The sequence below is a fragment of the Lathamus discolor genome, chromosome 12 (assembly GCF_037157495.1).
Source record: "Lathamus discolor isolate bLatDis1 chromosome 12, bLatDis1.hap1, whole genome shotgun sequence".
NCBI classification, from domain to species: domain Eukaryota; kingdom Metazoa; phylum Chordata; class Aves; order Psittaciformes; family Psittacidae; genus Lathamus; species Lathamus discolor.
The window spans coordinates 12233225-12258096 of record NC_088895.1 but is presented as its reverse complement, the minus strand read 5'-3'; the positions used below and the strand labels follow the sequence as shown (position 1 = coordinate 12258096).

The 24872-nt window shown below is 40.9% G+C and overlaps 1 protein-coding gene and 1 long non-coding RNA gene across 6 annotated transcripts in view; one reads left to right on the top strand and one right to left on the bottom strand.

The window, feature by feature from the left end:
• LOC136020805 (uncharacterized) overlaps positions 1-2251 on the bottom strand; it is a 63800-nt gene extending 61549 nt beyond the window's left edge. For 3 of the 4 annotated variants that reach the window (XR_010615494.1, XR_010615493.1, XR_010615497.1), the window contains exon 1: positions 1956-2251. This is a non-coding gene — a long non-coding RNA (uncharacterized LOC136020805). The remainder of the gene's footprint in view (positions 1-1955) is intronic. The other variant, XR_010615496.1, reaches the window with a different exon arrangement.
• A 305-nt stretch (positions 2252-2556) lies between these two features.
• ATP2A2 (ATPase sarcoplasmic/endoplasmic reticulum Ca2+ transporting 2) overlaps positions 2557-24872 on the top strand; it is a 45642-nt gene continuing 23326 nt past the window's right edge. Inside the window, exons 1-5 of one of the 2 annotated variants that reach the window (XM_065693100.1) lie at positions 2557-3474; positions 4592-4609; positions 4700-4782; positions 11482-11586; positions 14093-14231. In XM_065693100.1, the coding sequence (XP_065549172.1) occupies positions 3357-3474; positions 4592-4609; positions 4700-4782; positions 11482-11586; positions 14093-14231 (463 nt within the window). In that variant the 5' untranslated portion in view covers positions 2557-3356. The remainder of the gene's footprint in view (positions 3475-4591; positions 4610-4699; positions 4783-11481; positions 11587-14092; positions 14232-24872) is intronic. The other variant, XM_065693099.1, reaches the window with a different exon arrangement.

The following is a 24872-nucleotide window of genomic DNA, read 5'->3' as shown; positions in this document are numbered from 1 at the left end:
TTTTGGAAACAGGCACAATAAGGAAACCAAGAGTGACATACAAAGTATATCAGAGGGAGAAAGAATATGAAATATAACCCACGTTTCTGAGTTTGTTTTGAAAATTGCTACTGATGCTTAATTGTATTGCTCTTTTATAACAATTAAAAGTAATACTTTAAAATAGAAAGAAAATGAAAGGCAGGATTCTCAAGTCCTTTACAGGTGCTCCTGTATATGAAGACTACTAAAATATGCTTCTGTGTAAAAACATTGCTGCGGTAAATGTATTTTGACAAAAAAAGCTTACATATATTGCAGGCTCTGTTAATGTGGTGGAGGAGAAGGAACTACTCATACAGACATACTGTGCTGTCAGTGAAATATGTTAATTCAACTAGCTGGCATTATTCTGTGTATAATGACTGTGGAAATTATGTATTTTTTTAAATGTTGCATATACACATAATATGGGGACTGGCACTGAGTCTATCACGCAGAGGTGTCTGAAGACAGAGGTGTACATGTACATATTTGTGTGTTAGAGGACATTGAAGGTAGGTGTGGGTTATGTGGGCCCACATAGCAACAGGCATCGATCAGCAGTTTTCTTGGCATAAAGTGCGTATTTGCAAAGACATATCGTTTTGTGAGAGTATTAATTTCAGATGCCTGTGCACCTTGTGACTTCGGTTCTGTTTTGGGGATGATAGGATGATGTGTTCATAGAATATCAAGAAAAGTGTTAAAACTGGTTAAGAAACATACAGTAAACTATACGCAACTGTCATGTTGATCTCTGTAACAGGGTATGTCTATTTATGCGCAGTGTGAGGTAGTAGTAGGAGAAGCAACGTAACTGCATTCAAGCCACATGAGGCCACACATTAATCTTGCTGATATGCCAGAGAAAATTAATATGGGAAATGCATGGAATAAGTAATTCCCATTCCTGTACTAGATCATCAGACCTAATTTACGGATTTTCATTCAGAACTGCCCTGCGAAGTGTAGGCATGCTGTGAAGTTATCCTTATCTGAACAATGGCTAGCTATAGAGAAGTCTCTTTTAGGGCACTTGTACTTTTAATAGAAAGTATATAGGTGCCACACATACCGTAGAAAATTGTGGTTTTATATTGACTGTCCCTTCTCCTTGCTCCTTTTGCTAATACAGAGGTAAGACTAAGATATTTTTCTTCCAGATCAGACATTCCGTTTCTTATAGCATGGTACTGTGGGTGGTTCGTAACAGTGATGGATATGCAGATTGTATGTAGGATCTGCATTTATGTAAGCCAGCACGCATGTAGAAATCAGCTTTTATATTTGCACACGCGTATACAAGAACATCACCTGGCACCAAGAGTTTTTAAGGGAAGGTGTTTACACTGTGTACTGAATGGCTTGCTACGTGTTGTGCGCCTATTGCAGGTGTCGTTACTGTCCACTGGTGCCGACCTCCCTCAGTTTGTATTGTGTTCATTGAAGTTCCTGTGAATTATGTGGTGGGGTAGCTAAAGCAAGTCAGGTTTCTGTGTTCTATATCGGTTTGCGGGTCTGTGTCAGTTATCGAGATACTGTGCTGAGGAAAGCTGGTATCTCACACCACAGACGCTGCTGAAATCACACCGTGCAGTTTATACCTCCTTCCGTTATCGCTGGGCAAGCCGGGGCTGAGTGTGCGTGTCACTGTTATGCTGGCGGGGCAGCGTGTGACGGGAACTGGGGAAGTTGTGCAAAGGGCATTGCTCAGCATCAGCACAGGCCTCGTCAGAGCAGGGGCAGGACCTCTGCGGAACGAACCCCTCGGTGCTAGCGTGAAGGCACGAAGCCCTCACTTCCCTCCTTCACCTCTGGCACACTCATGGCTGGATGCGGCTCCTGTCACGACAGGGGTAGGGACAGCCCCACACTCATCCTTTAGCTGGATGAGGTTCCTGTCACGACAGAGGCGGGGACAGCCCCACACTCACCCTTTGGCTGGGATGAGACTCCTTTCACGAGAGAGGTGGGGGCAGCCCCACACTCACCCTGTGGCTGGATGAGGCTCCCGTCACGACAGAAATGAGGGCAGTCCCCACAGTAAGGCTGACGCTCCTGTCACGACACGCGTCGGGGCAGCTCCGTGGCAAACCCCCGCAACGATTCGCCTATCGCGACAGCTCGCACCGCGGACGGCGGAGGGCGGGCAGCTCCCCTCAGCAGGCGCGCGCCCCCTCAGCTCCCCCGGCGCGGGTTGAGGCCGGGACAGAGGGCGGCCACGACGGTTCACGCCGGGGCAGAGGGGCGGGATAGGGGCCACCCCACCTGCGGGCCTCTCCCACTGCGGAGCGAAAGCGCTTCCGCTGCCGCCGCATGAGGGCTGCATCACCCGCCTCCGCCTCCTCCGAACCGAGGGCGGGCGGGCGGCCGCGCTGCGCAAGGCCGCACCAAGCGCCGCTGCCACCGCCTCAGCGCCGGGGGGCGGAGCCGCTCCTTCGCCCCGCCCCGCGCCGCCAGCCCCGCCAATGAGCGGCGTCCACATGCCGCGGCGGCGAGAGGGGCCCGGGCGGCCCAGCTCCCCTGAGTTACATTAGAGCGGCCGCCGCCGGTGCGCGAGTGGAGCGAGCGGGGTCCAGCGGCGAGCCCGGACGAGGGGGGCGAGCACAGCCCGAGCCGTGACGGCGACAGCGGCCTAGGGCTGGCTGAAGGGGAGGATCGGGCTGCTTGAGGGGAGGGGGCGATTCCGACCTTTCCCGGTGGAGGCGAGAGGCGGGCAGAGGGGCACCTACGCCTTTTTCTTCCCACCCCATCCCACCCCGCCTCCGGAGCCGAGCGCGGTGAGGCGTGCCGTGCCGTTATCGTCCTCCGCGGGGGCGGCTCGGAGCCCGGGGAGGCGAACGGAGAGGCCGCTCGGTCACCTGGACGCGGCCCATCCCCACCCAGGCACCCGCCGCACGCCCGTGCCCCTGAGGCGACAGCGGCTCAGGGGGCCCGCGCTCTCCTCAGCTGCCCGCCCGGAGCTGGGGGGTGCCTGAAGCCCCGCTCATCCCCGCCGGAGAGGCCGCTCGGCTCCCTCGGAGGGTGTGTGGGGTGGGAGCGGGGCAAGGGTTTTCTTTTTTTTTTTTTCCGGCTCCTTTCCCCCCACCCCCCCTTTTTTTTTTATTTTCCTTTTTCTCCTTTTTTTAATCTTTCAAGGATATTTTTCTCCTCCTCTCGGCCTCCCTCAGGAACCGCTGAGGTGGGCTCGGGTGCTCCTCTCAGTCGCGGGAGGGGGTCTATGGTGATAGCACGGGGGCGGTGGGGCAGAGAGCGAGGGGCTGAGGAGGGGGCTCGCCGCCGCGCCCGCTGAGGAGGAAGAGGCGAGGCACCATTTGCTGCTCCCTGCCCCAGCCATGGAGAACGCGCACACAAAGACTGTGGAGGAAGTTTTGGCTTATTTCGGCGTCAACGAAAGCACTGGGCTCAGCCTGGAGCAAGTCAAGAAGCTGAAGGAGAAATGGGGCTCCAATGGTAGGTGAACCGGCCCGCGCCGCTGTCCCCCCCCCCCCCCCCGCCGCCGTGGGGATGCTGTCTCTGGCACTCGTCTTCCCCTTCTCCTCTTTTCCATCCCTTTCCTCTTTTAAGCTCATCCTTCCCGGGGCCCCCTTTCGAGGCCTAAACGTGTGTGTATTTGCGAAGCCGGCATCTCTTACAGGACCCGGAATAGGAGCGAGGGAGAGAAGATGGCTGACTTGAACTCCACCTCGTGGGTTTCTTTCATACCCCGAGCTCACAGGGCTGCTTTGGGAAGGAGGATGTCACCTCCGTTTCCTTTCACCTTAGCGCTGGGAAATCTTCTTCCAGGCTGAAATGAAGCCCTGTGGGTTGTTTATTTATGATTTTAATGTGGGTTTCGTCCGTCTTGACCTTCATTTTCCCCTCCTTTTTAGTGCCTTTTCGTCCCTTATTTTACATTCTTCTCTCGAGTCGCGGGGCACAGAATTCGGCCGACGTTTCTTTTTTTCCCGTAATCCTTTTGCTTGGCCTTCCCAGTCCCTTTTGAACTCCAATGCCGTTGTACCAATCTGGAAAGCTATGAGAAAATTATACGGTGGGGATTTTTTAGCTTTAACACTGCTTTTTTTGCCTCTTGGAATTGCTAAATCTAGTTGTAAGGATATGGAAGGGAGAGCAGAAATAAGAAAATGCCCTTAAAATGGAGGAAAGAATCTGAAATATCTTTAGCCGAGTTTGTTGTTTGGTTTTGGGTTTGGTTTTTTTTAAGTGAATGTGGAAGAAAACCTTTGTCAGAAAGCGTTTGAAAAGCGTTTTGAGCCTTTGACCCTTTGTGTGCAGCAACAGCACCAGTCCCACAGCTGGCTGGAGTGATGACTTGGCTGAATTGTAACCCTTGGCACATTCCAGCTAACCTCTAAGTGTGTTAAAATGCAAACCCATCAGGCCTATTCAGATGCTTTAATGAAAAGAGGCACCTTAATGAGGCTTTCAGTATGTCTGTCAAATCCAACCCAGTTGAGTGTGCAAACCAGGAATGATATCTAGTGGATGCCTTGCAATGCTCTCTAATGTGTTTCTCCAATGATCTCTTTTCTTTGACATGCTTCCTGGAAAAATATTCCACTGACAGAGTTACCAGCAGAGGAAGGTAAGTGTGTTCATAAAATCTGCTAATTCTTGTTGATAATTCATCCTTTTTTAAAGGTACATATCTAAATGGCTTTGTTACATGTTGCAGGAAAGACCTTACTCGAGCTTGTGATTGAACAGTTTGAAGACTTACTAGTTAGAATTCTGTTGCTGGCAGCTTGCATATCTTTTGTAAGTACGATTTTTTTCATTTTATAGGCTTCTGTATTGCAGAATGACAATGTATAGGAGCTGTATGTACTGAAGTTACTCTTTCTCAAAAGGTAGAAGTATACGATACAAAGTAAGTCGCGATCTCTTAAATCAGTTGCTTTGTGCAGAAGTTTCCATATGCTAGAAACCAAAATTTCAGGGGCTCTTTTATTGCATGAGTCATAAGTACGTAATCACACTTGACAGGTATTTTAAAAAGTGCTTCTCATTCAACCCGGTTTGCTTATTTGAGGTGGGATTTCCCAATGCTTTTGTTGGCTTTGAAAACTAACCTTGAGTAAGTGTTTAACTGGACATTCTTCTTGCCTTTGAGTTAATCGTTATCAAGCTCAATGTATAATCATTGGAAGACATTTTTGGATGCAGTGCAGACTGTAAATAGAATTTACATGGCGAATATTCCAGTTGCCTTCCCTTCCTGATAATAGCAAGGTGACAGTTGTTGCTTTTGACAGTGACAAGAATGATGACGGCTGTGATGGCACCATTGTTGACCAAATTTGGTAACTGACCTTTGAATAGTCCAGTCATTTAAATGGACATTTTGCTTTACATACAGGATTAAAAGAATAAGAACAATTTTGGCTTTTTTAATTTTAAAAGCATTTTTATGCAATCTTTTTACCTAGTGGGTAAAGGGTATGTGTTTGCTGAAAACCTGAAAAGGAAGATAAAGGCTAAGTGCAGAAGGAAGATGAAGGCTGTATGTCCTGGGGAGCCGGACAACAGAAATACAAGTGTGCAGAGCATTAAATTGTTTAGGTAGGAGTAAAAGTTTATAGTAGACTTTGCCCTGGAGTTGTAATTAACTACTTAAGAAAAAAATAAATGCTGCAGCTCTTGGGGGGAGTGGAAAATGTGGTGACCCTTTAGCTAAGGGCAAACTAATTAGGATGGTCAGAGGAGAATGTGCTCTGGAGCTGTTCTGTTCGATGGGGGAGGGTTGCTCTGTTGTGGCTGCTGCAGCACATGCTGTATTGTTCTTCTTCCACCAAGAGAGGCTTCAGCTATCCCTACGCTGACACTTCTCAAAGCGCTTTGGGTTTTGGTATGCATGTACCATCACCAGTTGAGCGTTGGTCTTGACCATAGAGACAGATGTGCTTTACTCACTCTGCTGTTTCATGGGGATTAAACCAGGTTGGCTGTAGAAAATTGAATGAACAGGTCATTCAAAAGCTTTTTTTCCTCTTCTTTTCCATTTTCCCCTCCCAGAGGGTAAGAAGGGGATGTATTTCTGTACCTGAAGAGGCGTGACTTTCATCTCATGAGATAAATGACAGTGCAGAAGGTTGTTAGCCTTTCATGCCAAAGTACATTATGTGGTTTTATTACAGCCAAGTAAGTGGAAAATCAGATTCACCAAATTTTAAGCTTTTATTGTTGAATCTGAGTAAGTACAATACCAGACTGACAGAGGTCTTGGAACGTACACTGCCAAGCCCTCTTTGAAAACTTGATTAGTATCCGGATTCAGTTTCTTTTTTCAGTATGCTTAATTTTACTATCTAATTAAGAGGAGGCTGTATTTTAATGAGTGTGGGATAGATCTGGGTTCTGTGCAACTGGCATGGTATATGACCTTGGGCTGCTGCTCTGCCTTTTTTTGTCTCCTATTTGAGAGCTACAGATATCCATTATAAATTGATGTTAGTACCAAATACTTTCTTTTGGTGAAATCTTAATAAAAAAGATACAATTTTAGTATTTTAAGAAACTTTGTTTCTTAACAAAGTTTCTTTAAGAAACTTTGTTTCTTTGTGAACTATGGCTTTTTCCTTGCTCAGAAGGTGATCGTTTATTGTCGGTAAGAGAGCGCATCTTGAGGTGTATAGATCACTGTTGTTTTGCACTGTGGAAGCTTTTCTGGTGACTGTGTTATGATCATAAATGATACTAGATTTTTTACTATTGTGAGTAACTGCACAGAAAAAGCCATTTTTAACAGAGATCTGCGTTAGATTTTTGTGCAGAAACATCTCCTCTTACATACAACATAAACTTCTTTGTTTGAAGTGCCTTTTGTGTCCTCTACTCCCACACCCCCTGTCAGGTATGTGTCAGTAAAATAAATCAGACTAACAGCTGAATCTGTGTCACGCTGGCTGATTGGAGAGGTCATACGCTGCGTATGTGTTGGCTGTAGACACAGTGTCCTGTGTTCCAAGTTGGAACTGCTGTTACAGATGCGTCTAGTTAGTAAAAGCCTTAAGTATGGCTTTTGAAGAGAAACAATATGAATAATTTCTTATGGCGAGTAAATAGATCTGTGTATAGGCTTCAACTTTATCTGAGTGTTCTATGAAGCCTACACAGAAGTAAACCTGTAGAGTGTATCTCAGCAGTTCAAGGGCCTCCACAGCCTGACTCTGCATGCAAGTAAAAGGATGTTTAATTTTCCATGAACTATGGCTTTTAATTCTTGCTGCTTGTGTAGCATGTACTCAGATCTACACTGTTTACATAAAAGAACAGCTTTCTTTGCTGTGTAAATGACAAGTTGCAAGATGTTATTGATGCATCTGATGTAAAGTTTTTCTTTGGTGAAGTATATATGCTTTAAGGAATGATTGTATGCTTAACTGTACAGTCTTATCTTTGGACTTCACATAGAGTGAATTTTCTTCTACAAGATGCAGCATAGACTACAAGCTTTACCCAAACCTGAAGTATGAATGCAGCATCCTAAGAGCATTGTGATTGTTCTGGGAATGCTTCCTAGTAGTGGATATCTATGTTTAGATTAAAACAATATACTGTGATTTAGTCCAGAGATGATTATAGCCTGTAAATTAGCAGGAGTGTAACCTAACCTGTGTTAAAAGGTGAGCAAAGATACTCTTAGAGGAAGTAAGGTGTGCTGCAGAAATGTGCAGGCTTTGCCCTGAAATCACCCCAAAACCTACCTGTTAAGGTCAGTAGCAAAGAGCGTGTGGCGCAAGATAAAGATTGCCTTGGAACATTACACTGACATGCTTTCAGCTAAACTCCGATTACTTAATAGCAGCTGAGATGCCAGCTCATGGAGTGAGGAGTGATTAAAGCTGTGAGAAGAGATTGTGATTCCATTTTACTTTGAAAAATCAAACTGTGGGTGCTATGTATCTTTTCCATTTCCTTATTGTTACACTAAACACAGGAATGTGTTTATTTTCAGAAATCCGGAGTAGCATATATCTGATGGGTGCTATTAATCTGCTAACCTGGTGAAATTCTTGTACTTACATGTGTGGTCAAACTCTCTTGGTTTGTTTTTTTGGTTGTTTCCGTTTTTTTCCTCCTCTTCTTGGGTAGCAAATAAAAATCTCCACTGAAAATTGACTTAAAACCAGGAGCCTTTTCTGTAGTAGTTACTGGTGTTCAGTGTAAATGTCACGGAAGAAATATTAGGACTACTGAAATAGTTTGCAACTGCTTAATTTTAAGCTAACATGCATTGAAAAGAGAAAACACTGAAAGAGAGATTTAAGTAGTAGTTTTCACTCTGTCCATAATATACTAATTCTCAATTCACAGTATCCTGTGAGAAGAAAGCTCTTAAAAGCAGTCCATAGTTTTACATGACCTGCTTTAATTAGTCCAGCACTCCTTTCTGTTAGGATGAGGTCTTGTTCGCCCAGCCTGCTTCTAAGTTTCCATTGTCAAAAGGAAAACCAAACAAATACCCTTGTTACGTTGCTGGCAACAAACTGTTTGCTTTTCCTCTGTTAGTGGTAAGTGGGTACAGCCTGCTGGGCAACCCAGCTCTGTCTTTTAACTTCTATTCTTTAATTCTGTTTGTTACTTAATCACAGCTTGCCTCCATAGCTTACCTGACAATGCAGAGATAATTACCTTGTAGAAATGCAGAAAGCTGCAAGGACACTGCTGTTCTAGGTGTTCGTATCAGTAGCCATCTCATTGCTGGCTGCCTTCTGCGTTGTACCTCTGCCCCCTTTTTACCAATAACCATGAAGACTTAAGTGGCATTTGCCTGTCATTGTGTATAGTATCTTGCAGGTTAACCCCATTAGGCTTTGATTAAAATAGACTTCTGCAAGGCATAGCTCTAGCAACCCTAAAGCAAATATGCTGAATGAAAGCTGCTGCTGAGATTGGCTGTCGGTATGGGACTTTTATGTTTTAAGTTTCTCCTTATGTTTTCAGACTTGCATTTCTCTTTCCCCATCAGCCACTCTCTTAGGCTTCTTAAATGCATGCTAGCTTTACTTACTGACCATACTGTCTGAACAGTACATTGGAGATCAATGACCTGGAAATGAAGCTGTTCTGCATGTGAGTCTTAAAGTGGTAAGGGCAGAAATATGATGGGGCCCTTCTGAGTAATAGTCAAATAAAAGATCTCTTGCTGTAACCTCTCCAGGGTCTTAAAAGTATACTGGTGGAAACTTTGACAAGGACTCAGTGCCTTTGACAAGAGTTGTCTGATCTCTACCAGGCTTCAGCATATGCTCTGTTGTTACTAGAAACACCTAGTTGAATACTTGCATTCCTTGTTCTGCTTTTTCTTTGGGTTTTACTGTGGTTTTGTTTTTACTTCAGGCTACTATAAAATAATAAACTTCATCTGTTACAGTAGTACATGTTATATATCACTAGGATCTTAAATGTAGTGTTAAAATTGCTGTAATCTGCTATTACAAACCCAAGAACTCACAATGTATTCTGTTACTTCTATGACTATATTTACTAAAACATTCTAGAACTAGAGCTTAGGTCATTCCACTGCTAGGAATTGCGTGGAAACCTTTTAGGGGAGAACTGTGTTGCTGCCTTCCAGCATTAATTAGGTACTTCATTTTAATCTGGTCGTAGATTAATAATTTTGCCAAAAAACCCCAAAGATCTAACAATCAGATCTGTACTGTCGGGATCTCTAAGCAGAGTTCATGTGCTCTTTTTGAAATAATGGCTTATTGAAAGAAAAGATCCCTTGAAAACTTAATTTTGGTTCTCCTTGACATACTTGCATCTTGCTGTCCTTGTACCTACCTTCCTTACCTCTTACAGTTGCAGGCTTTCTCTATCTTGTTTTACAAGACATGTGGTCTTCAATCTGAAAGGATTATGTTTTAGCGTCGCGTAAAGCAGATGTTTTATTGCAGGTGCCTTGTAGGTACCTGCTCTGTTACAAACATCACAATGATCAAATTTACTTACTTTGTTGGAAGCAAAATAGGCTCTGCAGAGTTACAATAAAGAAAGGGAGGGGAGAAACAGATACTAAGCAGCTTTTCTGATGGCAGTGCGTGACCTTGTTATATGCTAAGGAAACTGGAAATGTACCGTTAGCCTTTTGTTTAGCTACACGGGAGGCAGCAGTGCTGGTGCAGAGTAAAAGCTGCCCATGCAATAAAGGGTAATGTGTGGAGTGAAGGCTACAGTGTAGACTGCAAGATTGCTCTAGCAGGTCAAATGGCTAAAGGTGTTACTGGGGTTTGGAGATAAGTGGTGTGGGAGGAGGGAAGAAATACTTGGATGTAGAGCGTGTAAGAGATCCTAACTAAATCCCTTCTCCAGAGGGATTACACAGACCCTTAACATGTTGTGTTGCCAGTTGGAAAGTTTCAATCGTATTAATCATAACCTGGATCTTATACGTTTATCCTTTTTTGTAATAAAAATCTGTTGTTGCGTTGCATTTGCTTGACAGTCTGTTTTCTGCTTGAGGCTTTCATGCTGCTGCGCCTTCCTTTTAACGTCCTGGAGTGTTTCACAATTGAGCAATAGCTCTGAGCAGCATGTTGGTGGAATTATGGCGCTCGCTTTAGTAACGGTTTGCTCGCTGCAGTCTTCTAGTGATTCAGAGTGCTGTTGCCTGACTACCAGCCCTAATTATCTCAACACGTTGTTCCTATTTACTGTCACTTTCCAGGCTTCCTGTTGCTCAACATGTTGACGAAAAAGCTCTTCCTCTCTGGTCGTATAAGTTTGATTTTCAGTAGTGACAGAATACTGCAGAAGCCCTGACGCATCCCCGTTCAAGTCGGGTGAATGGCAGAAGGCTAGAACTAGAGTGTCATTCTAAAGCAAAAGAACTGAAATAAAATGTGGAGCCTTTCAAGCAAGTCTTAAAGTTGATTTACTTTTTTAAATCTTTAAAATTCAGTTTTGGGTTTTACCAGCTACTCAGCTCAGAATTCAACTTTGAATGTAACTATACAATTCACTTAAATGCTTCAATAAGACACTCTTTATGTTAAAATAAGTAGATGCTTATTTTTCATATCTCCTCAGCTAAAAGCTGTTTCCATTTGTGTATCTGAGTTATTGGTAAAGAACAATTAACTTGGTTAAAATTCAAATTCTGCAAAGTTTTAGTATTCTGAGTAGTCAGACTAATTCATCTGTGTTCTGTAGCTGTTGTCACAACTTCTGCTTTCATTTGTGACGCAAAAGTAGTAATACATTATCCAGATAAACAGCTTGCTCTTCTAAAAGAAGAGCAGCCTTGGAAATATACTCTGTCCTCCTTTACCAAAGATTCTCTTTCTGCTTTTCCCCTGCATATTGTCAGCTCATTCATGAACTACAGAACTACAACTTGGAAGATTGAGGGGTTTCCAGAATTGCTCAACTGAAACTTACTGGGTTTCAAGTTTGTATGATGTCTGTGTAAATCATTTAGTAATTTAAATCATTGTGTTTCTCTTCCAGGTCCTGGCCTGGTTTGAAGAAGGTGAAGAAACAATCACAGCATTTGTAGAGCCTTTTGTAATCTTACTCATCTTAGTAGCTAATGCGATTGTGGGAGTGTGGCAGGTATGCAGCTATTTTTACAATGTCAAATCTCCAATGTTTGGGATTTTCTTAGTTTAAGAGAAAGGACTGTACAGAGTAGTGTCAGGTACCTCATACAATCCAAGTAATCTGTGTTACTAACTTTAGATTCCCTAGAGTCACCATACCATAAAACTTGTGTACAGAAAGTGTTGACTTAAAGGTAAAATGAAAGCTTCAGAAGTATTGCTGAAAAGGCAAAGTGCCTGTCGGTGTGTTTGGCCTCACACTGGTGAACACATGGATGGGGTAGTCCAGAATGAAGGAAATCAGTTAAATCTTGCAAAGCCAAAAAGCAATCAATTGGATCAGCTTGCAACAAAGGGGGTTTGTCCCAGATAAGGAGCAAAGGATGGAACACTTGTAATCTAGTTTCTTCTCTTTCCTTCTAAGTGCTGTGTTTTAGTACATTTATTAATACATTAATACAGTGTTAATTCTTCCTATTCAGTTACCATTGTACCTATTAAATGTACATCAAAAGGCTGCGTGGCTGTCAAAAGGCAGAAGCTTCTTCTACATACCATGAAATTTCTCCTTCATTATCAGCTGTGGTATCAATCAGATGGCTTTTTATAAATCATACAGGCAGTAATACCAGTAACACATTCTAACACTTCTTGAGATGCCAGAACAGAATTGTTCATAGAACTCCAGGTTACTATTTTGATCGCTCCAGGCAGGGTGCATTTTTATTAGAATTGTTTTTCTACAGATAAAAGGTTTTCTAGGATTTTTAGGGTAATTTAAGTTCTTTGTGAGGTTAGTTTTGGTGGTTGGTTGGCTGGTGTTAATGTGATAGTTACTTGCCATCTTTTAGCATATTAGGTTTCATGCTTAAAATGTGAACCTGTCAAAAAAACCCAACAAATTAAGAGGAGGAGCCCTGTTAACAGGTTAAAACATGTTAGAGAGGAACCTACACACTGCAAGCCACCAGAAAGGGCAGTGAGTGGCATTACTGCACACTCCTGTGCTCTGCTCCGTGCTAGCCAAAGTAAGCTGCCTAACTTGTGCACAAGAAGACTAACCCTGGAAAAACTCCATTATTAGCAGCTTGCTGTGCAACTGCTAGAGCTGGTATGGAGGGAAAAGGTAAGGTTGATCAGGAGACAACAGCATTGCCCCTTAAGTGTCATTTTCTATTCAAATCTTTATAAAGCAGTTGTGCAAGAATTGATCTTTAACTTGAAACTTTGACTTACAATTCTGCATGTAGTAACTTTAAATACGAAATGTAAGGTAAAGCTATCTATAGAGTTTGGGGGTTTTCATTTGTAGTTGTATACCTTTTTTTAGGAAATAACCAGTCTTTCTTTTCAGACATGCTAGTGTACCAAGAAAATATATATAAAAATATATGTGTATATATATATACACACACACATGCAGTGAACAGAATTGTGAAACAATTGCTGTAGAGCTTAAATGACTCATTCCCTTGTCTTAATGGGCATGGAAAATAAGTCTCAGTACATAGTCTCCACCCATAAATATATCTGTTTCTACAGGTACTGGATGTGAGCAACTGAGTCATTGCCTTAGATCTGCCCTCCTCAACCTTTCCTCTCACATGCACTTTTCCCAAAGTGCCATCTGTTAGTACTTCGGTGATCAGCAAGATAGTCTTAACTACCATAACATCAAGCAACAAGCTGAACAAAGGGATATAGTCTAACACACTGAGCTGGCTGTCACAGCTGAATCATAGCATTGTTCAGGTTGGGAAAGACCTTTAAGATCATTGAGTCCAACCGCTAGCCCAGCACTGGCAGGTCCACCACTAAACCATGTCCCCAAGTGCCACATCTACATGTCTTTTCAACATCTCCAAGGATGTAGTAACTCAACCACTTCCCTGGGCAGCCTGGGCCAGTGCTTGACAATCCTTTTGGTGAAGAAGTTTTTCCGAGTGTCCAATCTAAACTTGCCCTGGTGCATCTTTAAGGCCATTGCCTCTTGTGCTATCACTTGTTACCTGGGATAAGAGACCAACACCTACCTCGCTGCAACCTCCTTGCTAGTGCAGCCCTTGATTTCTATAAGTAAGTAAAATTCAGTAGTGTTAGTCCACTTCTATCTGAGTCTAAGTTGCTTCAGCTGGTAAGATGCACCTAAGACAAGACTATATCCATGAGCCTTATTTCTGCTTAGTGCTTTTTTCATGTCAAAAAGCATCCATATGTTACATAGAAGTTTGTGTGGCCTCCCAGTAACAAGACACAGCAGATATTATTGATGGGAAATGCTGCAGGGTTTGAATAAACAACTTCTACATTGTAAATGCCCTCTAATATCTGAATTATGTTGTAATTATTTCCATTCAGCAACCTCATAAGGAGAGAGGTCACATAATTTTCTGTATTAATAAATGTAACTGAGCTGAGTCACCAGTATTCATATAATAATGCATTTGAAAAACCAGATCTGACACATGTATTTTGCCTTAAGGGCTTTTAAAATTGCACATTTTTTTGTTGTCTTTTAGGAAAGAAATGCTGAAAATGCGATTGAAGCTCTTAAAGAATACGAACCAGAAATGGGCAAAGTGTATCGACAAGACCGAAAAAGTGTACAGAGGATTAAAGCAAGAGACATTGTCCCAGGTGATATTGTAGAAGTGGCAGGTAAGACTTATTTCTGTACTGCATACATGTATTAGCATAGTAGTGTAAAACTGTTGTGGGGGCCTTATCTTAATGATTTGAGGCCCTGGGGGGAGTTTTCAGACACCTAAGTATGTGCTTTCATTTCAGAACAGTCTTGCCTTTCTTCATCCGTAATTACCTTACATGTGCATTTGCACTGAGGGAATTGTTTTTCAAATTGCCACTTAGTTTAATTGGTAGGTCTAAAAGCAAAGCATCTTAATTGGAGCACAGGTTTAACACTTGTCAGGACTATTTTCTAAAGTCTCATTTCAGAGTGTCTTAACTTGCCTGTTTTCTATCACAAAATACTCTTTTTTTTCCTTGCTTTTAAATACATTCAGTTTCCTTAGGATCTGGAATGTAAAGACATTTTGTTTTTAGTCACGCTCTGCTCTTTACCTAAGGAAAGATAACATTTATTCCAACTCTGATACTTGTAGTAGCAGCACCTTTCAAATTCTCTTACAGATGTCTTCCTCAGTCCTCTCAGCGGGTATGACTAGCATATGGCATCACTGTTTCCTCATCTTTCATAATTCTTTGTTGCTTCTTTTGCGTATTGCTGTGTAGGAGACCACAAATAGAGAGAGAACATTACAAAGTAGAGCTTCCTGTTTCTCTAGTGTAAGCATTTGAAGTACCAGTCTTAAAAGACTGGACTATTGCATCCAGCTTTCTAAGAAGTTAGATTTGCCCTAAGAGGTATATCTTTATTTGGAAGAAGTGCAAAAATAGAAGTATTGTATACTGACAGCTAAACCCCCTTCATTTTGGTGATAATGCCATACCAATAACTTCTTCTCTTAAACTGGAGTTGTCAGTGACTTTAATGTTTCTTGTCCCTTCCCAGATAAAACTGGGTGATTCTTGTAGAGTGTCAGGACTGATTGCATACTCATATTTTGTAGGTCATTATCAGCTGTTAAGTGAGTGATTGTTCCTTTGGGAACAGTTTAGGGTGTACATAAAACTTTCTTTGCACTAGTGTCACTTTGCTTTTAGAGGTGGTAGCTGTCTCAAGAGGAGATAAATATATACCCTTAAACTTGACTATCCTCCTTTTTTAATTAGCAAGCAGAGAGAGTATGCACTCAAAATGAAGTTGGTGTTGGCTCTCTGCCCAGCTTTCATTTCTTGAGAAACTTTAACATTCACTGAGCCCTGTCTGGAGCCTCAGTTTTGTGCTTAGGATGATTTCAGCCACAGCAGCCCTGGCTGTGATAGTTCAAAGCATGAATCTCATAAAGGTTGAAGCTAGTTTCCTCTTAGCATCTGTTGGTGAGGAACAAGTACAAATACAAAGTGCTGATAGCTGAAATAAAGGGTGAATTGTGATACCTTGTCACTTACTCAGCTGTTTTGACTCACTATTGCTGCACTGTGCAATCAAATCTGTGAGTTCTGCAATGAGATTTGGTTTCAGTAGCTGATGTTTTTTGTGTCCTTTTTGAAGCAAACAGAACTGTATAAATTACAGATTCTGCAGTAAATGTCTAGTCCAAGTCTTCATCCTGTTTTTAAATGTCAGCAATAGAATGGTAGTTTTGGAAGCAGTTTATATCCTGGGAATACACTGGGGTTGTGTTTTTTGGTACTTTAAAGCAGTATTGGTAAATTGCAAAGTGATGACTATGTATTTTGGGCTGGTTTGGGGTATCTCACTAAGGAAAAATGCTGGATTTTGCTGCTCTGCCAGGTGTCTAGAGCACAGAAAGTTTTCTGCTTGATTCTTTCTATTTCGGAAGAGGTGGAGGACAAACATAAAAACTAGCATGTTCATGTAGGGAAATAAATTGCCCAGCTTCTGACTGTCCTTTATGGTAGGTGGTCTAGCTTGTGGATTGGCTGTAGAAGCTCATGCTGGTTAAAATATTCTGCCTTGGGGCTGATGACACAACAGTTTGTCTTAAGCTCTCAGCATACTTTTCTTACATTGACAAATACAATCAACTGCAGCTTTAAGTGACGGTACCTTAAGCATAGGTCACGTTGATGTGTGATACAGAAGTGCTTCAGTATAATATGAACTCTGATACTGAAACAATAAATTCTGACTTGTAGCTAGACAATGATGATATTTTAATTGTAATCAAGCTCAGAAAAGCCACCAAGCAAGTAGAGAAGAGCAAGACACTATGTACCAGCGTTAGTGTCAAGACCTGGAGGTGAGAGAGACTGTGTGCATGTCTCTGCCTCAAGTGCAGGAGTACTGCGATGGCCTTTGACATGGTGTTTGCAAAAAGATGACCATGTAGGGAAGTGACAGAGCACTTCATACTGGGATACATATCTGGGTATGGAATTCTAGGCAAAGTGCCAATGACATTTGTGTGTCCAGGCAAATATCTTTCAACCGAGTGGCATAAATAACCAGGTGATAGGTTTCTCCCCTATGCTGATACCTAATTTTGAACAACTTTGTACAGATCTTCCATTACAACATAGTTGTATTTAACGTTATAACAACTTTGTTAATTTGAAGTAGCTGTATGTGGGTTTGACACAGAAATATGTCTTCGTTGCAGGAACTGGTAGAATGAAAATCGGGGAATGTATTTTTCTCTTTATATTGCAAGAGTTTCCTGAGAATAAGTAGCATGGAACCATTTCCAAAATCATTTGGTATTTTCAGTAGTTTTGAACCCATTAAAGATAATCTGGTTCGCTTAACATAAGCCAAAGACAGTGCGATAATGGTTTATGCTATTACGTTTTCTTCTGGCTCCTTATGCTGTTCATGGAGTTTGACTGCATTCATTATATAGACTACAGTCTGCCTCATGGCCTTCTAAAGTAAAGCTCCTGGAAGATGTTTTCTTTAAGTGATCAGTTCCCAGAGGAAATGGATGCTGGTTTATTTGACTAGAAGTAATAGGGAGAAACTGCAGGACTGCATTGTCACCTTATAGTAAATACAGAATAACCTGAATTAGATGATCCTTCAAGTGGTAGATAAACTAATGTCTTACATGTCTCTTGGGGATCAGTGTGCATACAGATACTGCAGAACACTCTATGAGCAATTACTGGTCCTTATGCCCAGTAGTTAACAAATTCAACAGCAATCCTATGCTAAAATGCAGGTATATGAGCTGACACTGTAGTCCATGTTTGCCCAGAGAATGTGCAAGCATGAATTTCTTAACTGTATATGTTTGTAAGAATTTCTTCCATGTCCAGTGAAGCAGAGATGCTGGAAAAGATGCTGTTCTATCAGTGGGAACTCTCCAGGATGAAACCTGGGTTACAGGTTTGGGCTGTATGCCTTAAATTTGCTTGCAGACCTTTGGTGGGCATAGTTCAGAACTGTAGTGTGTGAGGGTTACTAAGCTACACTGTTTGTTTCTTAGAATTGATGAACTGAAAAAAAGGCCAGATGCTGTCCTCAGATGGCTTTTCAGTTTGCCTGTCTTAAATGGATTATCTTGCTGCTAATAAAAGCTTAAGTTTATTGGGGGGTGCACTCTAAATTTGTAATGAGTGGCTATCTTAATAAAGAAATCCTTTGTTTTAATTGAGGTTTTGTTTGCCTTGGTTGAAGTAACATTTTAAACAGAAACTTAAACTAAAGCCATGCTGCTTTGTAGAAGTTGTGTATGAAGTCCAGTATCCAAATTAGGATAAACTGGTTGCAAATAATCCTGTTTTAAAGAAGCACATTTGGGAACAGAAGCTCTTGACACTTCCATTGTATTTTCTGGTCAAAAATGTTTTATTTTAGATACACTATATCTGACTTTCAGTAATTTAATAAATGAATGCATATTAGTTGCAATCAGTAAGTGACCAAACCGGAGCCATGGTAGTTACTCTTTTCTCTGAAGTGTTGAATGATGGTTCTTGTCATCTGCTCTTACATCTGTAAGTACTCAATGGCTTAAAAATGCACATGGAGTTCCCAGAAGCTGTTGCTTATTGAATTAGTATCTATTCCAGAAGACTTAACTTAAAGATTGTACCTAGCATAAAGCATGCAAGAAGTGCTTTCTGAGGCTTTTAATTCTAACTGCAGAGTACCTTAAGAATTTTCCTAAAGCATAGATGCCTTATAATTAAGGAAAGATAAATTTTGGGGTGAAGAAGCTTGGGAAGACAGATCCTTAAACTGAACTCCTTCAAATTCCAGTGTGGTTATGAAGAGCTCCAGGTTCTCCCGGATAGTACAAGCAATGAACATTGATATTGAGGATCTCATTCTAAAATGTCTGGGTCCTTGCACCTGTGCTGCTTTTCTAATAAGTAGAATCAATTTTCAGACTTGGTACTAGAGATGTAGGTTTGTTTTTTTTCTAACTATTGTGATGAAAAAACAATGAAAAGGAGGAGTAAGACCTAAGTCCAGAATAGTGACCTACTGGAGGCTATCATAAAAACATACTGCTGAGAGGGTCACTTGAGTTGCAAAGAAGTTGACTGCAAGTTAGGTTTTGGTTTGCTTGTGTTTTCTTAGTGCAGATGGTTAGGTTTGCACTTATTTTGCCTTTTCCATAAAGTACTGCTTTTGAACCAGAAAAAATACAGAAGTAGGATCAGTGGTTGATAAACACACCTATGAATGCTGCCTAAATCTGAGCTTTAGCAGGCATTTTGGTTGTCAAACATGAACGCATCGGGGCAGTTGTGAGATAACCAGATGCTGTCCAAACTCCATTGCACACTCTACTGAAGTCTGGTGAGGACCACCTGAGGGCACAGCCTAAACTTGTGTCACTTTGAACACACATCTGAAAACTTGCAAAGCACTTCTCCAATTTTTTCCCAGTTCCTGTAGCACTTTCCTTCGGAGTTGCCGAACTGTTAGGTAAAAACAATGAAACTGTGTTTTAATTGTCTGAATTCAGACCATGTCTGATGTTCTATACTCTGATTAGAATCAATATTGCAGCTGGGTTTTATTATAAGCACAGATAGTACTGACTGAAATACTTGAACATCAAGATAATGTTCTGTTAATACCATATCACCCTGGCAAAGCAAGGCTGAAGACAACTTGCACTCAGAGTTATAATGCACATTCCAGGATTCTTACTGCTTGTTCCTGTGTTGCCCAAATGCATCCTACCTTGGAAACAGGGCTTCAGCTTTGGTGTGAAGATGGCTTTGTTCTCTACTTGATCTGGCAAAAGTTAAAACTTAATTTGCCACTTTGTTCTTTCTGCTATTTTTATAGCCTGATCACAAGAGTTTTTAATCTAGAAGACAATGTTATAAATAGAACCACTAATTAAAAGCTAAAGGTAGATAAATTCAGATTAGAAATAAGTGCAGACTTACAGACAGGGTCCGTTGGCACATCTTATTCAGTGTTCTGGTGCCCTCTTCAGAGAGTGACACTTCAAAGTGTGTTTATACGAAACAAGAAGAAATACAATAGGAATGATTCAAGTCTTATGCACTATTTAGTACAGTATATAATTTTTTTCTCATGAATGTTGTCTAATCTGTAACATGCATCATAAAAGCAAAGAATGAATGTATTCAAATGTGCTGTTCTGTCATCCTAGCAGTAAAAGCAAATGGTGTTTTACTGGTACAGTTAAAACCGAACGGACCAGTGGTATTAGATTTCTTTTTAGAAAAAGCTGTATTTTACTGCTTTGGAATGGAAACTCAGACTTAAAATATGCTTCATAGTCGCTCTTCTAATTTTGACAATTTGACACTCTTGGCCTTGCATGAAGGTGTAGATAGGCTCAGTCTTCCTGTTCTGTAGAGCTGCTGATTTTTGGTAGCATTTTATTATACCCTCTTCAGGAAGTGTTAAATGCTTAAAGACTTACTACAGAAGAAAAATGAGGTTTCTGATAGTCTAACAAAATGAAACGCGATAGGAAGACAAGATTGTGTGCATGCAAGGGGGGAAGAGGGGCTAAACTGAGCTTATGTTAAGGAAGTTTAACATATAAAGCAGTTGTGCTGTGACAGCTGTACTTCTGAATAGAAGCAGTTGTTCTGGTCAGGTGTAAGCTTTAACTATTTCTGTCCCCCAGCAAAAACAATGCTCATGTCTGGTTTATCAAAGTATGTAGCATCACATACGTGTTACTTAAGCCTACCCATTTCAATTCTTAAACCTTAAAGTGATGCCCATACTTAATGTAGGAAGTTTCAGTTGCCTCAGTTTATTAGTAAATGTTCACACAATGGTGTGTCCTCTAATTTAGAGGATAAGAAACTTAATTTGGGCCAAGAAAGGGGACTTCGGAATGACTAACTCTTCAAGAAGCTAAAGATCTCATTAGGAAAAGTAGATTAAATAACTGTATCCTTAGTAATATTATAATGTTGAAACAAAGGCAAGAGTTGCTAACACTTAATGGTTTTTTTTTGGCAAAAGAATTGTATTAATTCTTTATTAATGCATTCCTGTCCCTTTTAATGGTAAAACCCCATGCATGGTGTATTTTGAATCAGGAATGTTTTAATAGCAGTGTGGTAGGTTATATCTGCAGGATTTGATAGTATTTCTACCATAGCCTTATGAACTTAGAGCATCCTGATGGAGCAGAAAAAAGACCATAGTGTCTTTTTAAGACCTGGAACATGTAACAATAAACCTTAGTCTACTGAGACCCTTAAAAGGGGAGGGGTGGAATGACACAATTTTATACTTTTTCTTGTCTTCTCCATTTGGTGTTTTATGGCAGTTTTTGGGGGATGTTTTTAGTGGCAATGTGGGAACTGTTGTGCTCCCGCATTGTTCAGCTATGTGTTGAAATAGTGTCCCAGTTCTTCAGAACTTGCCTAAAACATAGTTACAAAATTGGACGGCAATTGCAGAATAGTTTAGAACTGTACTGATAATCTTTATTGCTAAAGTCCAGTTCCAGCCCCGATCTGCTGATGGCAGGTACAGGTCGACGTTAGCTTTGGTTAATGATAAACATAAATAAGAAAGCTTTAGGTGCATGTTGTATATGAACAACCATTCTGACTTGTACAGGCAAAATTACTTTGATTTACTGTGATCAGGTGGATGGGCTGTTTGCAAACATGTAACTTTCTTTGCTGTGAAGATAAATTGTTCTTGTAATGCTTCTGTTAACATAAAAAGGAAGCAAAACTTTCCACTTTTTATAACATACCTGTTTGTAAACCTCCTCTTAGCAAGTGGGAGGGACCAGAGGCAGTTAAGAGAGCTGATATCAGTGTTCAAAGTACACATTTAAAGTAGTAGCTTCATTTGGAGGACTCTCTTATATCATAGTGGCTTCTTGGGGGTAAAGTTAATACTGCTTCCTGCATCTCCTGTCACCAATTTTGGTTAGAAGATCTATAATAACATTTGAACCTTGAAAGATAAATATGGTCTTGTTGTAGTCTGAAGTTCTTTGTTGGTACCCAGATGTAGCTAAATATATAACAGGGACTGAAATCCACACAGCTTTAATAAGCTTGTTTTGCCTCCAGCTTCACTGTTCGTAGAACTGTGCCTCAGCACTTGTGCCCATCTTCCTTGGTTGCTTAAACCACAGGCTGATCTAGCCTGCAACATGCCAATAGTGCATTTTGGCTGTAGAGGTTTCCCAGTGAGTATCTCAAACCATATTTTGACCAAATTCTGAAATTAAATATTTAGTAGTATTGCTGTCTTGGAAACTGGTAAAGTAAAAGGATTATCAGTGCTCAAATGAAATACCTACATAGTGAGTTGATCATTTTAGTCACTGCTTGTCATTAAATAGGGACCAACACTGCTTAATGTATTCTATATTTGTAGTTGATTTGGAGACTTGAATCCTTCTCCATTTCAAGGCAGCTTTGTGAAGTGACCAGGGCAGTGTGTGTGCTGGATTGTCCTTAAAGACTAGTTTGTAAGGAAGCCCTTTCTTGGGGAACTGCAATCATTTCTGCAAGTGCATGCCTGCTTTGATGAGCTCTGATAAGTGGGGTTGTACTGTGCTTGAAATTAAACATGTAAATTACTGTACCATACCGAGTGGAAATTGACCTATAACATTGCCACAGCATTGGGAGGAGTAAGATAAGACATGGAGAGCTTTGAACTTGAGAAGAAATGCTACAGTGTTTAATGTAATCAATGGGAATTTTGGCAAGATAACATTGCTAATAATCAGATTGATAGCTGAAGAATCCAGGATTTTCAGATATTCAGTTTTCAGTGTTTTCAGTGAAGGAGTATGGCTCTTTTAAAATAATTGACATAAACTTTAACAATTCAAATCACAACTAAATACCACTCCAGGTTTGGTCAAGGAGTGGAAACTTTAATGTTCTGCTTCGGTATAGACTCATGCACAGTTAAATAAAATTGCTATTTATTCTGTTTTACCCCTTACAGGGACCAGGTTGTTTTAAACATTCCTTTATTGTGTGCTGAATCCCAGTATAAAGATTCTTAAGAGTATTCTGTGTGTGAATAAAAGGATTGTATGAATAAAACTGTAATGATTTGAACCAAGACCTATTCCTGCTCTTTCAAGAAGCAGTCAATTTTATAGTTAGAAGGGCTGTTTTAATCAGTAGTTAAGCGTTTGGCTGTGCTGTGCTTTAAGGACATGTACCTGGCCAGTTTTGAAAGCAGCTTCTTTGATTTCTTCAGGATAGGTGTAGAAATGGGGTGACTATTTAGGATTTAAAAAACCTTTGGTTAAAGTAATGGACAAAAATACTTCTGCAACTGACTTGCTATTTTAGATGTAAAACTGGATTTATATCCATTTAGGCTGTAGCAGCTCTGTAGTTAGCAATGTTAATACATATTCACCTTCTAATTTCTTGCCTTTCAAGTCTTGGGTCATATTTTTACTGGTTCTGTGGACTGAAATGTAATTGTATTTAAACAACCCCACAGTTTCTTTTCTGTGTTGAAGTCTATGGAAAAAAGCCTCCTACTTTGAGATGAGATCTGCACTAGACGGCTTACTAAAATTTCCTGTGGGTTCCTATCTACTATAGGATGATTTCCTATGTATATTCGGTTTCAGTTATGCTCATGGAAGTATCTTCAAGTCTCTAAATGACTGGTTGTCAGAGCTGTTATTTTGCAAAGAGCTGCTTAAAATAGTTCTGTAACTGACCCTGATGTACAGCTTTCCTGCCTATTGGAAATGCCTTGAATATTTCACTCCAGGCTTCTCAGGCAAAGATGGTGATTGAATAATGTGTCCTATCTTAAATTGTTGAGCGGAACATAGAAAGCTGCAGTATCCTAATAAATTTCACACTTCAGTTCTGGTGATTCAGGCAATTGATAATGATGGTGGTAGTTTTCATGGACATACTGATGCTTTGAGTATTGGTTGTTTGCTAGAGCAGGGGTCTCTCTTAGTTGGAACAACTTTGAGCTGTTCAGAAGAAATAGGTTGGAAAATCACTTGCAAACTTTTTCCATATGTTCTGTCCAGTTACTGGAATGTTTTAAGATTATTTTTGAACAGCTTTTTTGTGCTACTTTTGAATAAATACTTAACAGTATTGTCAAATGTGGTAGTGTATCTGGGTTGGCTGTAGTTTTCCAGCTGCTTTAAGTACTTTGAAAATGTTTCTGCAGATTGGCAGGGGTTACACCACACTGTGCTGAAGTATTAGCCTGTTGTTCAGTGATATCTAAAAAGCAGCTGCTACTATATGTCTGCATCTAAACCTCCTCATGACATCAAGAGAGCATATTGAATAGTTTTGCCATTTTTGGTCTAGGTCACCGTTTGTCTAATGCTATTTTCTCTTGCTGCTCAAGGGCATTGTGGCTTAAATTAGTTTTCACATACTATAATGATACAGAAAGGGGATTTGTGGTGATTTATTGGATCCCTTCATATACATACCTACTTACAAAAATAGGTATCTAAGTCTACAAGCAAGACTATGTAATCTTTTGCTGATTTTAATGGTTGGGATTTCTTTGACCTTAGAAGAAGTCATATGATGTGAGTTTACTTAACATTTGAAACAGCTCTTGGTTCTCTTCAGTGTTGCATAGTTTTTGTGTGAGTGGTTGTGTGTGAGTGGTTGTATGTTCTATGGCTGTAACACCACAGTGGAGTTTCTCATGGTTGTTATTTGTTAATGTGCATTATTGCTGTTAGTTGCATAAGCAGTTCCTGCAGGAATTGCAGCTTGTTTTAATTTTACTGCAGAGACACAGGCTCCATCCACTGAGAAGATCAGCTTTTATGAGCTAGTTATTCTCCCTTCTCTGTTTCCTTCCCTTATTTTATCATAAAAAGGAAGTTGAGGCTTGAATACACGCAGTGCTAAATTACATTAGGAATGTTTGATTATACACATTCATCAGCAATATTGACATACAAAATGTAGAACCCTCAGTATGAGTCAGAAACGTGACTCTCATTAATATGCTTTAGCGCAAGTTAATTTGCATGCAGCCATTTATTCACAGTAGTCACAAAATGGTGGAGCTTTAGCTCTTAAAAACTAGGAAAAGTTAGACAAGAGGGAGCAAGACAGTGGAAGAATTCTGTGATGACAGAGATGCAGGAGCTAAACTGGCCACGCAGCTCTGGCAACTGACTTCTTGACCCTCTACCATCTTTACGAGCATGCTGTTAACATCCTGTGTCTCCTGCTGCCTTGGTGTCTCAAACACCAGGATTGGAGGATTTGGGTTTATATTCCCTCCAGTGTTCTCTTCTG